Source organism: Brachyistius frenatus, unplaced genomic scaffold (assembly GCF_029030835.1).
Source record: "Brachyistius frenatus isolate BFR_SWC_R1_liver_20210118 unplaced genomic scaffold, ASM2903083v1 Contig_1, whole genome shotgun sequence".
In the NCBI taxonomy this organism is placed as follows: domain Eukaryota; kingdom Metazoa; phylum Chordata; class Actinopteri; family Embiotocidae; genus Brachyistius; species Brachyistius frenatus.
Genome location: NW_027210600.1, coordinates 8,810,015 through 8,824,614, shown reverse-complemented (window position 1 = coordinate 8,824,614; position 14,600 = coordinate 8,810,015). Strand labels below are relative to the sequence as shown.

General features: G+C 39.0%; 1 protein-coding gene and 1 long non-coding RNA gene across 2 annotated transcripts; one reads left to right on the top strand and one right to left on the bottom strand.

The window, feature by feature from the left end:
* The first annotated feature begins 3,523 nt into the window (after positions 1 to 3,523).
* On the top strand, positions 3,524 to 4,078 carry LOC138615320 (uncharacterized). The gene is made up of 3 exons (XR_011310530.1): positions 3,524 to 3,607; positions 3,837 to 3,912; positions 4,012 to 4,078. It is a non-coding gene; the product is annotated as an uncharacterized lncRNA (long non-coding RNA).
* Positions 4,079 to 4,871: 793 nt separating this feature from the next.
* nlrc3l (NLR family, CARD domain containing 3-like) lies at positions 4,872 to 13,710 on the bottom strand. The gene is made up of 11 exons (XM_069688845.1): positions 13,496 to 13,710; positions 12,478 to 12,570; positions 11,671 to 11,842; positions 11,174 to 11,321; positions 10,843 to 10,935; positions 9,863 to 10,215; positions 8,912 to 9,115; positions 8,528 to 8,703; positions 7,978 to 8,251; positions 7,300 to 7,515; positions 4,872 to 6,812 (listed from the first exon to the last, which is right to left on the bottom strand). The coding sequence occupies exons 1-11, from the start codon at positions 13,696 to 13,698 to the stop codon at positions 6,414 to 6,416; spliced, it is 2,331 nt and encodes a 776-aa protein (XP_069544946.1). The 5' UTR covers positions 13,699 to 13,710; the 3' UTR covers positions 4,872 to 6,413.
* Between the last annotated feature and the right edge of the window lie 890 nt (positions 13,711 to 14,600).

Here is a 14,600-nt window from a genome sequence, read left to right as displayed (position 1 = left end):
ACAACAGACATAGTTTGGTTTCCTCCTGCTGTTTTCTGGCACACTCCTCTACTTTTAAGGTGGTCTCTTTTAGAAGTTGTAACTCTCTTTTGGGCAGCTTTAGTTTTGTTTTCTTTCTTTTGAATATTGTGTTATTTGAGAATTTGAGGAATAAAACTTAAAGACAGTCAGAAAAGACCAGAAATGAGAGTGTGTATGACAAAGTCGTCGGGTGTATACTGTCTTTTCTGATAGTACCACCGGAGAGCGCCAGAGTACAAATATTACCAAATACTGTACAGGCATTCTGGTTTCTTTAATCATGAGCTTCTCCTGATTTGAGTGTTTTTCTTGTTTTTAAATAAATCCTCATTTTACTTTATTGTAGAATGTTATATTTGACCTCGTTTGATTTTCATAAGGTTCAGTTTGATTCAGTTATCTATCTTCACCAAAAACCTTTTTTCATTTATTTTAATATTGTTTTGGGTTTAAATGTGTTGCCTTGTATGTGATTATTGTTGTAACAATGTTTTATTTATTAAGTTTACTTCATACTCCGCACTTCTTGATGGTGCTTTATGAATGTTAATTTAACATCACCTCACGAGCAACGTGGCACGAAACAACAACAAAAGAAGCTTTCTTTGCATACCCTAGTTACATGATTCAGTTTATTTATATGCTCTTCTTACATAATCACGAAACATTTTATTTGCTTCCTATTTGAATAAACAAATAAGTTCCTGAATTTGGTTTTGCATGAGATTTGTGAATTGCTTTTATGGAAAAACAACATAATTTAATTTCAATGACTTTTACTGTTATCACTGTTGAATTAAAGGGGAAACAGAAATAATACAAAGAAGGCTAAAAAACACCTAGCTTGAAAGAAAGAAATATTTTTTTAAAGCTTTTGATTCTTTTGCTGAGAGACAAATATGAAGAAATGCAAATCATTTTCAACATCAAAATGCCCACTGCATCTGAATTAATTCTTCACTCTGGAAAGTGTCGCTGAGGAATCCATCTCAACACAAGGTCTATCCTGTAGTAGTAGGTGTCCAGTACAGCTGGTAAATGGACCATGAGATGAGCTTGGGATGTTAGATTTTAAGCCAACATGACTGTGAGGTTCTCAGATTTAACCATTTTCATGATAACATTGCAAACCTATGCTTAATATTAAACATGTGGTGAGGGAGGATTATTCTGCATGCTAAAATTACTGAATTTATGCAGGTGACTTTCACAAGAATGCCTGTGATCAGCACAAACATAGTAACAACAACTTGCAACACAATGAGCTGTTTCCAATAGATTTTTGATGAGCTGGGCTAACGTGGTGTATGACATGATCTCATCTCTCTAACATACCAGCAGAGATATTCATCTTTTATTACATCCGAGGATGAACAGACAACACCTACATTTCTGTCAGTCATACTGATTGACCTTAAACAACTAATTTGAATTCTCTTATTTTTAGTTTCTTTATTTAAAAAAATATTTTTTCATAATGGTCACAGAAATGTTACCAACATTCACAGTGCCTTTATGCGTTTCCTTTTCTTTTTTTTTCACTTTTAAAAAAAGAAAATGCCTGTTTTTCCCCTTATGGAAAATGGTGCAGCTGGTTGGAGTGGGCGTGTTTCTTTAGTCAAAAAGGGGAAAAGGTAAACAGGTCTATAAAGTGAAGACTCCTGGTCACATTTAGCTGACAGCATTTCTATTACATTTCAGAGGCCGACAACAAGTCCCCATTGATTAGGTAAGTCTAAGATTGACCTGAAGAGAGTTAAGATAATACTATAATTTATGTATTTATCTACATATCTGTATCTATATATTTATGTATCTTTATCAATCAATCGACATAGATAGATATATCTAACTATGGTTACTCCTGCAAAATTTTCTGATTCAAGTTGTATAGATTAAAATGAAATGAGGAAATGCTACACGATAGAAAATTGTCCCAAAGTTTTCTTGTCGTGTTCAGGCAGGTCTTTACTTTATCGTTACTTCACAATGTTTAACATTGAATTTTCAAGACAAAGCAATGGTGCATCTCGAAATATGCAAATCATTTACTATTTATTTCAGTTAGTGACACTGATCCTGTGGGATTAATACCATAAACACCATTTATCTTCAATAGCAATTGAAGTCTTGAAAAAACTTAATTATTATTCATGCAGTAGTTTAGTTATGATTATAAAACAGTTGAGCCACATTTGATATTTGTGTTATAAATATTAGTGATCCTCCGTGGGTGTATGTTATTCTCCACAAGAAATTTGTGGGTTGTTTTTCATGTAACCTGATTATCAGTGTAATGTCCTTCCTGCATCAGACCATCTGACTGAGGATCACTTTTCAGATAATAATAATAATAATAATAATAATAATAATAATAATAAACATTATTTGAATAGCACCTTTCATACAAGAAATGCATCTCAAAGTGCTTCACAGCAAGATCAAGGAAGTCTCCTCCTATCTGGACCCAAAGAACGCTGTAATATGAGCTAATTTAATAAAAGTGAGCCTGTATCTGAATGTCAGTCAGCAGTATCTGTTAGAAGTATTTGACTACCAAAGTACCATTACACACACAAGGTCATGCAGTTTGGATATGAACATTTATGCAAAGGCTGGAGGGACAGGACACAAATGGGTTTTCCGAGATAGTCGGCGTATGACCTCCTGGTGGAAATGAGTTCATGATTTGCATCTGGTGTGTGTTGTGTAATTCTTTACTCAGTTTCCCCTTTTCTTTCTCTCTAAACAGGCCATGGCACAACTGATGCGTCTAATGCTGCTGCTAAGTATGTTCCTGACATTTTCACCTAAAAATGTCATTTGCTCTAAAAAATGCATTCAGAGTTGGACGATTACAAACAGCTGCGAACCTGGCAAGTGGGTTTGTAATCTTAAATGTGTCGAAAAAGCCAAAATCCCAAAGAAAGCCATTGAGCCAAAATCAGGAAAGCCAGAATTCAGTTGTGACATGTGCCTTAAAAAGAGACACTACAAAACCAACAGGTCTTCATCGTTTCTGGAAGCAGTAAAAAAAGGTAAGCACTGAAAATCTTATGGGCTAGTCTGTTACCTTCACTTCGAATGACTTGTGCATTGATAACAGACATTAAAGTTCAATCTGAGCAAGTTAACAGCTGTTGAATATTTATGAGAATGTTTATATATTATCAGAAAAGAAATTCAGCAAGAACACTGACAGGAAATAAAGAAATGAGTAAAGGTTATGAACGCAGCAGCATCTCCACTTTCTGTGGATTCTGATACGTTATGTTGCATGTAACAGAGTGTTTGGAGGCGACTCCGGATGTTTCAAAAAGTCGTGAATGTGAAGGAAGTTCCTCTGAATCTGATGAAACAGGGTAATATGTCTTGTGTGTACTGAATCATTACATGCTGCCGGTGATTTCAATCGTTGGACCCACTATATTTGTGTCGCACGCTTTTTTCTTTCCCTATAGAAACACCCCAGATAAAAAGAAAATCTCTGCGTCATCAAAAGAGTGTTCAGCAGTGTATATACAATTCAAAAACACTAAAACCAAGCCCTCCATCGACTCTGTTGGTAGCTGTGATAAATATATAAGTAAGTGTTTTCATCCGACAATAAAACTGCCCTGCAGCTGTAATAATAGTAGTTTGGGGTATTTTTTAAAAACCATATAGCAAATTAATTAATTAGTCAGACAAGAAAATATAACTCGAAATACAACTAAGACTAAAAGTAAATTGAGACATCAACAATATGGAGACGTGAATTGTATGCATCATCTCCACTTTCTGTGGATTCTGATACGTCATGTTGCATGTAACAGAGTGTTTGGAGGCGACTCCGGATGTTTCAAAAAGTCGTGAATGTGAAGAAAGTTCCCCTGCATCTGATGAAACAGGGTAATATGTCTTGTTTGTACTGAATCATTACATGCTGCCGGTGATTTCAATCGTTGGACCCACTATATTTGTGTCACACGCTTTTTTCTTTCCCTGTAGAAACACATCCGCAGGGGAAAACAAAAGACCAGAAGATATAACTCAAAATACAACTAAGACTAAAAGTAAACTGAGACATCAACAATATGGAGACGTGAATTGTATGCAACTGTAGGTGTGATGCTGAGATCTCGCTTATCTTTTTTTGTTTTCACGTCGAGGTACAAATCTGCATTTCAACCAGACAGCCGTGAGTTGGATTGACGCCTTGAAGCACTGCCGTAAGGAGAATTCCTCCCTGGTTGAAATCCCCGTCAACGGATCAGTGCAGGACGTGATCACTCTCCTGAAAAATGTGACAGGCCCGGAGGAGTGGGTGTGGATCGGCCTGCAGCGGTCAATCTTTGGCCCTGCCAATGTTGAGTGGCAGTGGATCTCAGGGTCCAAACCTGAACAACACTTCTGGAGCGACGACTTCCCCGTCGACAGATTAAACCATCACTGCGGAAAGATCGCTTTGGCTGAAGGGGGAGAAAAAATCCAATTCCTGGATGAAAACTGCCATGAGACATTACCGTTCATCTGCCGAGGTAAGCTGCTGCTATTCTTTGAGGAACAATCTGCCACAACACTGATGTCAAATCTTTTCTTTGTGTGTTTTCCAGATGAGATTTAAAGTCCTTGCCTTATGATGTCACTTGCTGGAAACAACGGGCAGCAGAAATGTACATTTTTACTGTGCCTTACATCTCAGCAGATCCAACATTAACTGCATGACAAACATAAAGTCATTCCTTCTTTGCTATTGGTAGTAATATCCAATAAATACTGGTGTTTTGAGCTTTGCATTCACTTTTGTGCTTCCCTGTCTAATTTACTTTCTTTCCTTGTAAAACAAAATGTAAGCACTGAGAGTAAAGTCATGTAAGCGTTTGTTTATTATCATTATTCCAATAAATATTAATTAATGAATTAGAAGGATTTCACCGTGGTTATTTTGGTTTGTACATACAAAATAAAGAGTTGATGACACAACTAGAAAAAGCACAAGAGGAAATGACCAAAACCAAGACTGAAGGACTACAATGTAGAATAGATCCATTTGAAAGTCACATCGACAAAATAACTTTCAATAAAACACAGTGAGCTCTCTTCTTTGTGGCTCCCTGGTTCCTTCAAAAGTCCAAATAGCAGAGTGCTATGTTGACACTAACAACCCACACTAAAATGTTAAGGGATTCACGTGTATATCATCCGAAAGTGACTGTATATTTTCCTTTTTAATGTGTCGGGTATTTGAGTAATGCATGATCAAATTCCAGCAGGTTAGATGTACCGGCCCTAAGGTACTACCCCGATGCAACAACAGACAAAAGTATACTTTTTAATATTGTTCATGTACACTCATACTTTAATGTTAATAGATTTGGCCCTCCGGGGCATAAATGATATGGGAATATGTATTGCTGCTATTCACCGCTGATTCTTTTCAGCTGCTCTTTGCTGAAGGGATTTTGCTTCTCTACCTGCCACTTCATCACGAGCCAAACATTTTCCACCGATTCTCAAACGGCACACTTTGGCCAGGTCAAAGTTTCTATTTTTTGTTCCGCTTTAAAAAAAAAATTGTGTTTGCAATCACTGATGTTTTGGAAAAGAACCTCCTGAAAAGCTTCTTCAGACTTCTGGAGGCTTTTCGTTCAGTATTTAGATACACAAACTCTCCTTCATAGTTCTATTTATACTGCTCATAGTTGATTGACCTTTGCTGCATTGAGGTTACACTTTAGAGCCTCTATTTCAGTGTCAAAATGCATCATATTTCATCACGCTTTGATTCAGTTTACACTTCACAAACCATCAAATTAACGGTTCTGTTGTTCCACCACTCGCATGCATTTATTGTTGTCATTGATTTTTGTGTTCCTTGCAAGATGTATAAAAAAAAAAAAATATGTCGTACCGCATACAGTCCACAGTGCCACGATGCAATGAGGAGCATTTTTTGTCTCGGCAGTAAACTTACTTAGTTTGTTGTCCTATTCAAGACCAGCAATGGTCAAATTTAATGTTAATCAGACCCTCAACAATTTTGTTTTTCAGTGACGGTTAACACTCGATTTTGCGGCAGATTTTCTCAAAAGTTGCAATGCAATTTTTAACTTCATAATGTTTATTAGATTCATTTTGTTGCTGTAAAATTGCAGGAATTGGAAAAAAAATTGCCATGAAAAATAAAGTACTTTAAAATATGTAAACAAAACTCTTACAGCGTGCACAAAAACAAAGTGCAGTCTGAACAGAATGGCTTAATAAAACTCCACTTCACACATACATCATTCTAAAGATAAGACCCCATTTTGCATATGCCGAGCCAGAAACTTGAGTAGACACAGCTCCTCTTTTATCCATCCTATCCCGACTAAGTGGCAGTGCTTTTCATGACGTCATCTAACTCCAGTTCACACATGCTGCTGGCTCAGCTCTCTGAGGCACTCCTTCATGTTTTCCACCCTGTCTTCTGGAGCGCTCTGGATGGTCTGCTCCAGAAGCTGGCGCACCTCATCCAGCCCACCAACCTTTGGAGCGTTATGGGGGAAGAGGTTCGCGCAGAGCTGAATGTCATGGCAGTACGGGCAGAGCAAGCCGCATAGAAAGCGCAAGAACATGTCGTAGTAGCCCAGCGGGGTGTGAATGACTCGCATCAAGGCACACTGGACCACGCCTGCTGCTGATTTGGGCTGATACTTGGACGTGAAGATCTTGGGCATGTGCGTGGGCGTGGGCGTGGGCCAAAAGTCCAGAATGTTCGTCGACTCTGTCCGAAACGTTGCGAAGACATACAGAGCAGCCATGAACTCCTGCAGGAGAGAAGAGTGTATTTTCAATGATTGCTCTGAGGTCTCCTGGTGGCGAGACAAAAAATAAATAACAATTCATTAACCCGTTTAATTAAAGCGCCTTATACAGTATAAAACCACCCATGACATTCATGTGGTTTAGAGATTTGTGTTTGGATCTCCGGCAGAAAATATTAATGTGGTTGAATCTGAAGGAGCAGAAATTAATTCTTCTTCAGGGCTCAACGTTCTCTAAAACTACCATTTCACAGCAACTTCCAAAAGCACCCGTTTCCATTATATTCAATGTCGGGCTCCGGTAAGAGGATGTGGTGCTTTCAAGTGATCTTATAAGCACACGTTGGTGGTAAACCACATACCTACTTTCCAAATGTATATATGACCAATACAGGAAAAAAAAAAAAAAAAAACAGGGCAAATATTTACTGTAACGTAAACGGTATGTCGCATAATATTATGTTAAACAGCAGTGTAAAAACAGTTCTACCTGAAACGTGAAGTGAATAAAGCTGAATCTCCTTCTCCCATCCAGGATTGGAGTGGGGAGCTCAGTGCATATGCCGGAAAACACCGTCACCTCCCTCAACTCCAGACCGCACTCCTTCACGTCCTCCTCAAAGAACACAATGGCATGCCTCTCCAGCATCTTGAAGGCCATCTTCCCCATATTTTTCAGCAGGGTCTTCTCTTCATTGGACCATTTCTAAGTGGGACGAAAACATCGACAAGAAAACGTCACAATTTCTGCCACAGAAGGTGAGCAGTTAGTTAGAAAACACAAACACTATAATATAACAAACCCAACGAAACAAAAATGGAATCATAAGCGAATGAAGATCGAATTTTTAGGGATGCGTCAGATGATACAAATGTCCGATATACTGTTTCAACCCAAATTAAAAGTAAGGAGAAAAAGTGAACCGCGGCAGGGTATTTAACCACAAGGAACATCAACTGCAAGTAATATACGGGTTAAGTAAAGAAAGCAAATTGGTCCCCAGTACAAATCCCAAAAGAGATGCTACCTGTTGTGTAGCACAGCATTTAGTAAAACCAGCAGCTACAAGCCAACAGAATGGTGACGGATGCACGGCAGCAAAGCCACCCTGCAGGGGGGATTTTTAGAGGCAGCTAGAAACGAGAGGCGCAGACTGATGCACGTTACCAGGTCATTTTCCCGCCTTCCGTGGTAGAACTGGAGTCTGCGATTGGTCTGAACGACCAGGACGTTGACGTAGAACGGCGTCAGTTTGGGAGGACGCACACCGTAGCCCCGATCTTTGAATCCCCAATCGAACACCGTGGCCACCATCCAGCAGATGAAGGGATGGCGAGCGAGCATGCGGAGCGTCGGCAGGCGTTTGTAATGCGTCACGATGTTCCTTGCCAGCTCGGTATTGGCAAAGCGTCGGGTCAGGTAGTCGTCTTTCATCTCATCGCTGGAGAAACGATAAGGGGGGAAAAAAAAACACATTACACAAGAGCAAAACAGACTTGTTCATACTGTATGTAGCTGCTGAAACAAAGTATTATATAAGCACAAAGTATTATTGGACAGAAATATATTTACACGTCACTCGCACAAAGTGTAGTGGACACACGGAGATAAAAACAAGTCGAGACAATAATCGGATACAAACACTAAAAACAAGACTTGTTCAGAAAAGCAGACAGTCCACGACACAGTGCATGAACATGCGCGCGCACGCACACACCTAAAGCCTTGTATTTCTGTGGTGACGTCTATGAATTGAGCTGGTATCTGTGAGACGGCCGCTCGTCTCCCCAGGATCCAGACATAGGCCCCACGCAGCAAACAACCTCGGAGGATATTTACAATCAGGACATCAGGATGCGCCGCTACGTGGAAGTCATTTATTACTGGAGCATTCTGGAGAGAGAAACCAGAGGAGAATAGAAACAGTTTCTAGTCATCATTTGATTTTGATGAAGTCACAAAACATTGAAACTTTATAAAAAAAAAAAATAATAAAAAAAAAAAGGCAGCATTGTCTTGTTTCGGGGATATTGACATCCCCATACCTCCTTAGAACAAGTAATGTGGAAGGGTTTCACGTGCATCTGTGTGGATGAGATACCTCCCAGTCCAGAGTTGCTTGGTAACGATCGAATGAGTCCATTATGATGAGGAATTTACAGTCCTCTTCCTCCGGGTAATTAAAGGGTTTGCACTCGGGATGTAAATAATCGATGACATCCTTGATGGTGAGGAGAGGAGAAGGGTTTCTGCTTCGCAGGAGCCACAAAGTTTGGAATGAAATTTCGATGACAAACTGCAGATCCTGAGCAAACATGCAGAGAAATGCATTAGTGGAAATTCCACAAAACAAAAACTTGGATTTACAGAATTACTTGCGACAAAGAGCCATTTACACAATTCATCCATAGCAAGGTACACATTCTATATTAAAATGGTTAGTAATTGCACACCAAGTACTGGGAATGAATACTAGTGAAAGCCAGAACGGCCTACACGGCCTAAAGTAAAATAGAAGTGTGTCGACAAAATATTCAAAGTGCCCAGTGTTATTCAGTGTATTAAACATGTTCATAATTAATATTGGAGTTACATACTTATCTTAACTGGATCAATTAGTTTTTGGAATAGCAGCATTTCGACGTTTAATGTTTTATGCGTCAAGTGTTTTAGAATTTGCCTCATTTATCCATGAACAGAACGTCAACCCTGTGATCAGTGAACTATCTGAGGACACATCCTCAATTCACACACATATTACAGCCTCATGAATTTAATATGGCAAAGGTTTTCCTAACAGCTGCCTGTTTACACATCAAAGAAACCCTGGCCACCATAATGATTTGTTTGGAGAGGTGGTTTTGGTCCAATGTGCTTCTATTTAGCTCCATCAGGTCTCCAACTCCTGAGCGATTTAAGGGGTCCTGGAAGTTTGCATTTGCAATGCATTTCCAGCAGTCTTGTCTTTGTCTGTCTACTGTTTGGTACCGAGTAGGAAGAGGTTCATGACTGAAGATCTTTTTTTTTTTTTTTTTAAATGGTCAAATCTCACCTTATTGGCGCGCAGTTCTGCCCAGTCCCGTGAGAATTTCCCCACAGAGACAGACATGCCAATTCCTGGAAGCCCGGTGGTCAGCACCGTCCTCACCGGCGTGCCGTCGTCCTTCTGTAGTCGGAACAGATTGTTCACACCGACAAAGGTGTGGGCGCCGGGCACCTGGAGAGGTGACGGCAGGTTTGCTCGGTACTCATGGAAGGGGTCGACTCCTCCGTAACCACAAGTGGAAATCTGGGGCTCCACGTAGATGGTGTCTAGAAAACTATGTCTTCCCGCTCGAACGACCCCCTCGTAGATGACCTTATGTTGTCTGGTTACATGCTGCTTCAGATGATAACGTATCAACGCTGGTGATAGACGGGAAAGGAAGACACTTACAGGTATTAGTCACATTTTACTCAAGCACACCTGCCTACATGGAGTTTTGAATCAGGAGCACACATTGCAAAAACAATCTTTCTACAACACCACCTATCTTGCCACAGTCACCCCTAAATTCTTCAGATGTGTGTTGACTAAATGGAGTTTGTGCTTTCACACCTGTTAAAAATGAGAGGATCACTAGTATCTAATCCAGAAAAATACATAAACGCTATGGTAAGTAAGGGGTTAACTCACAGTTGACTTGTAAAAGTGCTATCAACAGGCATTTAACCTTTACTTAGGAAGAGACCTGATCTGTCTGGAAGAACTTTCCACATGTTACACTCCCACCAGTCTATGCTTAGCACAAATAACTTTTGGTGAAAATAATATGTATGGGAAATATCAGCCATGTGTTAAAGTTCATAGTCCACAAACTGTTTTACTAAGGCCACAGTAGAAACATGAACACGCTGCTCTAGTGAGAAGTTGAGGACAACCAAGTCATCTCTTATGTAAAAATAAAATAAAGAAAAAAAATAGTACAACTAAATGAATTTACCCAGGATGAGCCCATGTGTTGGGATAAAACCAGAAAAATCTCCACATACCTTTATTGCACTGGTTCTTTAGTTTCGCTGCCTCTTCTTTCTTGCCGATATTTTCTAGAGTATTTATTGAATGCAACAGGGAACTATCCTGGCCTGCAGAACAGAATTTTAAAACAAAACAAAATTAGTAAGCAATCAGCGACAGTATATCAGTACCAGTGCATTCACATGAATGACTATTTTAGCTGTGAAATTAACCAGATGTCAAATTTACAATTTGCTAAACAAACTAAATTCTATATTTTGCCAAATAATCAAGTTCACACAGCTCCAACTTTTGAGCTTGTATTAACCAGTCTGTATGTACGGAGGCACAGATGCATTTTCTCACCAAAAAGCTCAAACATCTTGTCCACAAAGTCAAGAATGTCTCCGTCCAGCGCCTGCTGCAGGGTCGCGCCTTGTTCCCATTGGTAAAACCTCAATTTAAATTGTAATAGGTCTTCCTTGTTGAGGTCTGTCACAATATTCTGGATACTCTTCAGACGGAAAGATGAAAGATGAAATCACGAGTCAACAGGCGTATGTTGGCACCCAAAATTTTTTTTTGACTAAGATATCACAATTATGCTGTTAGCTTTTAAAAAAAAAAAAAAAAATAAAATATTCCTCATTTATTATTATTATAGTGTTGGATTTTTTTGTTTTGTTTACAAATATTGCAGAGTAGACATCAATTGGTAAAAATACTATTGTTCTGATGTATTTCAATCTTGCACTATATTATCTATTAAGTTAAAATACGTCCGGTTTTCCAGATGAAACAACAACTTCTGTAAAGAAAAAAAAAAAAAAAAAAAAAAAAAGGGTTCAGCATGATGCACCAACCCTGAATATGTAGGGCATGTCCTGTTCTGGGTGAAGCCTGCCCAGCTCGGTGTTCTCAACAGTCTGCATTGGTTCGAAAGGCTCAGGCGGTTCTGGGGAATTAACTGTCCACATGTCCTCATCCTCCTTCTCACCACTACAGCTGCCTGAAAACTCCCCCATTTCAGAAGACCTGAGAGTAAATAAGAACCACACAGGTAAGACCAGAAACCACTGCAAACATTGTCCAGTGATAATGATATTTAGATGCATTTCATCTTATGCCAAAATACATAAACATATGAAATAAAACACCCCCTACCTTCAGCAACACGTTTTTTGTTTTTTAAAGACGGACAACTTAATTTACATTAACAAACCATATTTTACATACTTATAATGTTTGCCACAGAGATAAAAAGTATTCACTAAAATAAATCAATTGGAATTAATTACATGTGAAAATCTAGCCTTGTGGTTTAATTTCATTTACCAGCTCTAAAAGAAGTAGAAAAGAAAGTATATGAAGAGGAGACTTCAGTATAATCCGCCTTAAATTGTAGGAGCTTCCAACACTCTGGTAATTTCCAAAGCTTTCAGCTGCAAACAGCTCTGGGAAGACATCTTTAAAATTATATATATATATATATATAGTTTATTTATTTATTTTCCCTCTCATGACGTGAAGCCAAACAAACAACCCCAAAAAAAAAACAACATAGTAACTATATTAGTGAAGTATTCTGAGTAAACATGGCTAATACTTGGATTCACTTCTTATTTTACAGATGTACAGCAAACAGGTGTGTGTGTGTGTGTGTCCTGCACCTGGTGGCGATAACAACAGCTCCGGCTGGTTTGGTTTGATCCGTGGCCATGGTGTAGACCGTCTCTGGATACTCGGAGCGGGTCAGCTGCAACCTGCCCGACATAAACAAGAGTAGTACATATTGTAAGAGCACCACAGACTTACTTTAGCCATTTCAAAGCAACTGCAAGCACCATTGCTTTGTAACATAGTGCATCTGGATGATGTTTGGTGGAATAAAGCAGTACGTTTTTGTGGGCTCCTACAGAAAACCATTCCAACACTTATTTTTGATTTAAAAGAACTGGAGCAAAAAAAAAAAAAAAAAAAAAAATTGGCAATTATAAATTAATCCTACTTTAATGCAGAGGCCAAAGTCACAAAAATATCAGCACTAAAAAGGGTTTCTCATGAATGTGTTGCAACACTACCGTGTATCCCACATGGGACTCGTTGATTACTAACTAACGTCATGTTTTCATTCGAGACGGTGGGGCCCTGTTCACAAACACGCAGCCCCAGCAGCTGCGCTACCGGATCGGTGCATCAAAGAAAAGTGTTTAGCTTCTTCCCTTCAGTAAAATTCCTGGCAAAATACACAAAAGGCACAACAACGTTTAAAAGTGACGTTGCTTTGTCATTGAAGGCTGCCTCTACACTGGGAACACAAACTGTACCGAAAAAAAAAAAAAAACATTTCAAATGGCGTCTATGTTTTATTGCTACTGTGGCTAAAACTAAAAGACACGCTGAACCATCTTTTTGTTGTCCAACTACTTTGTCCATTCGTTCCAACTTTACAATCAATTTACAAAAAGCAAACTAATAACTCAAAACTCCTTGCAAAAGAATTGGCGTGCCACACTGACGTTAAAACTGCTCGCGATCAACAGGGAGGAAATTAAACTTGTGCGTTGGACTTTTTGAAAAGGCACCAAGCTTTTATCCACTTTTTAAAACCAGCCAACACATCAAAACAGATTTTAAGCCAGCAGTAATGTTAAGCTTCGTAATGACAATGCTTATCAATACAAGTACCCTGTCCTCGCATAGTTGGTTGGTTCAGGCAGCGCAGCAGCCGCCTCTACAGCTCTCTCTTCCTCCTTCTCTTCCTCCTTCTCTTCCTCCTTCTTCTTCTCCTCCTCCTCCTCCTCTTCCTCCTCCTCCATGTCCCCGCTGTCGCTCCTCATTGAACCATAGCTGGACGGAGGCCTCTTCCACCTCTTCCTCTTCTTATCCATCACATCCTTCTCCTTCCTGAAGATGACGAGAGGACAATAAAAAAATAAATTAAAAAAAAAAAATAAAAAGATATTAGTGTGCACACATTGTTTTACCAAAAGGCAATACAATTATTATTCGTTCATGATCAGGTACTTTAAGCACAGTGTAAAGAAAATTCAGAGATGTGCTCGTGAACACATTCTCCACGTTAGAAAGTGATGGTTGGAAACGTGAACGTCCTCGTACTGAAGTACAGTACTGGACATTTGTCATCAGTCATGGGTCTTTTTTTTTTTTTTTTTTTTTTTAATTTGTGTGACAAACTCGGAAAACATTTATAAACTGACAGGAAAGTGCCTGAAGAAGGTCCGAGAGGACCAGAGAGTCTGAGACAGTTTGGGTCGGGCCCTGAAGGGAGTCTTTAACACAAGAGCGCTGTGAAAACGTAAAAATACTTCAATATAACTGCATGGGTAATTATTAACCGAGAGTTATAGTTGTGGGAAAAAAAGTTTGAAAAAGTTAATGATTGATTTTATGTGATTAACGTTGACGGACAGACAAACGGTAACTTTGCTTGTAAAAACTGTCTTAAGTGACAGAATTAAAAAAGAAGATGACAAGTAAAGTTATATCACCCACCTTTCCATGTCCGGGTCCATGTTTCCAGTTAAAACGAGCACACCACGTATTTATAATATATTTAAATCGACTAAATATTGACTAATTGAACACACTAGCTTTTAACATACACCTGGCTAACGCTAGCATGAGGCTACATGCTGCCAATTTCCTCCATCACGGGTACTTTGTGAAGTTAACACGGCGAGTTCGGTTTAATAATACATTAAGGAGTTTAAAACGTATCTTTCCATACAAATAAAGTTAGATATCCTTTAAACGCCGGCCGACCCTAATT

Bases quoted from the DNA above. Each gene is read 5' to 3' on its own strand.
- nlrc3l (XM_069688845.1), bottom strand. From the start codon at position 13,698: ATGGATAAGAAGAGGAAGAGGTGGAAGAGGCCTCCGTCCAGCTATGGT. The intron at 10,936-11,173 runs GTGAGAAAATGC...TCTGTTCTGCAG, and splicing joins CAAGATGTTTGAGCTTTTTG to GCCAGGATAGTTCCCTGTTG. The intron at 6,813-7,299 runs GTAGAACTGTTT...TCTCTCCTGCAG, and splicing joins TTATTCACTTCACGTTTCAG to GAGTTCATGGCTGCTCTGTA.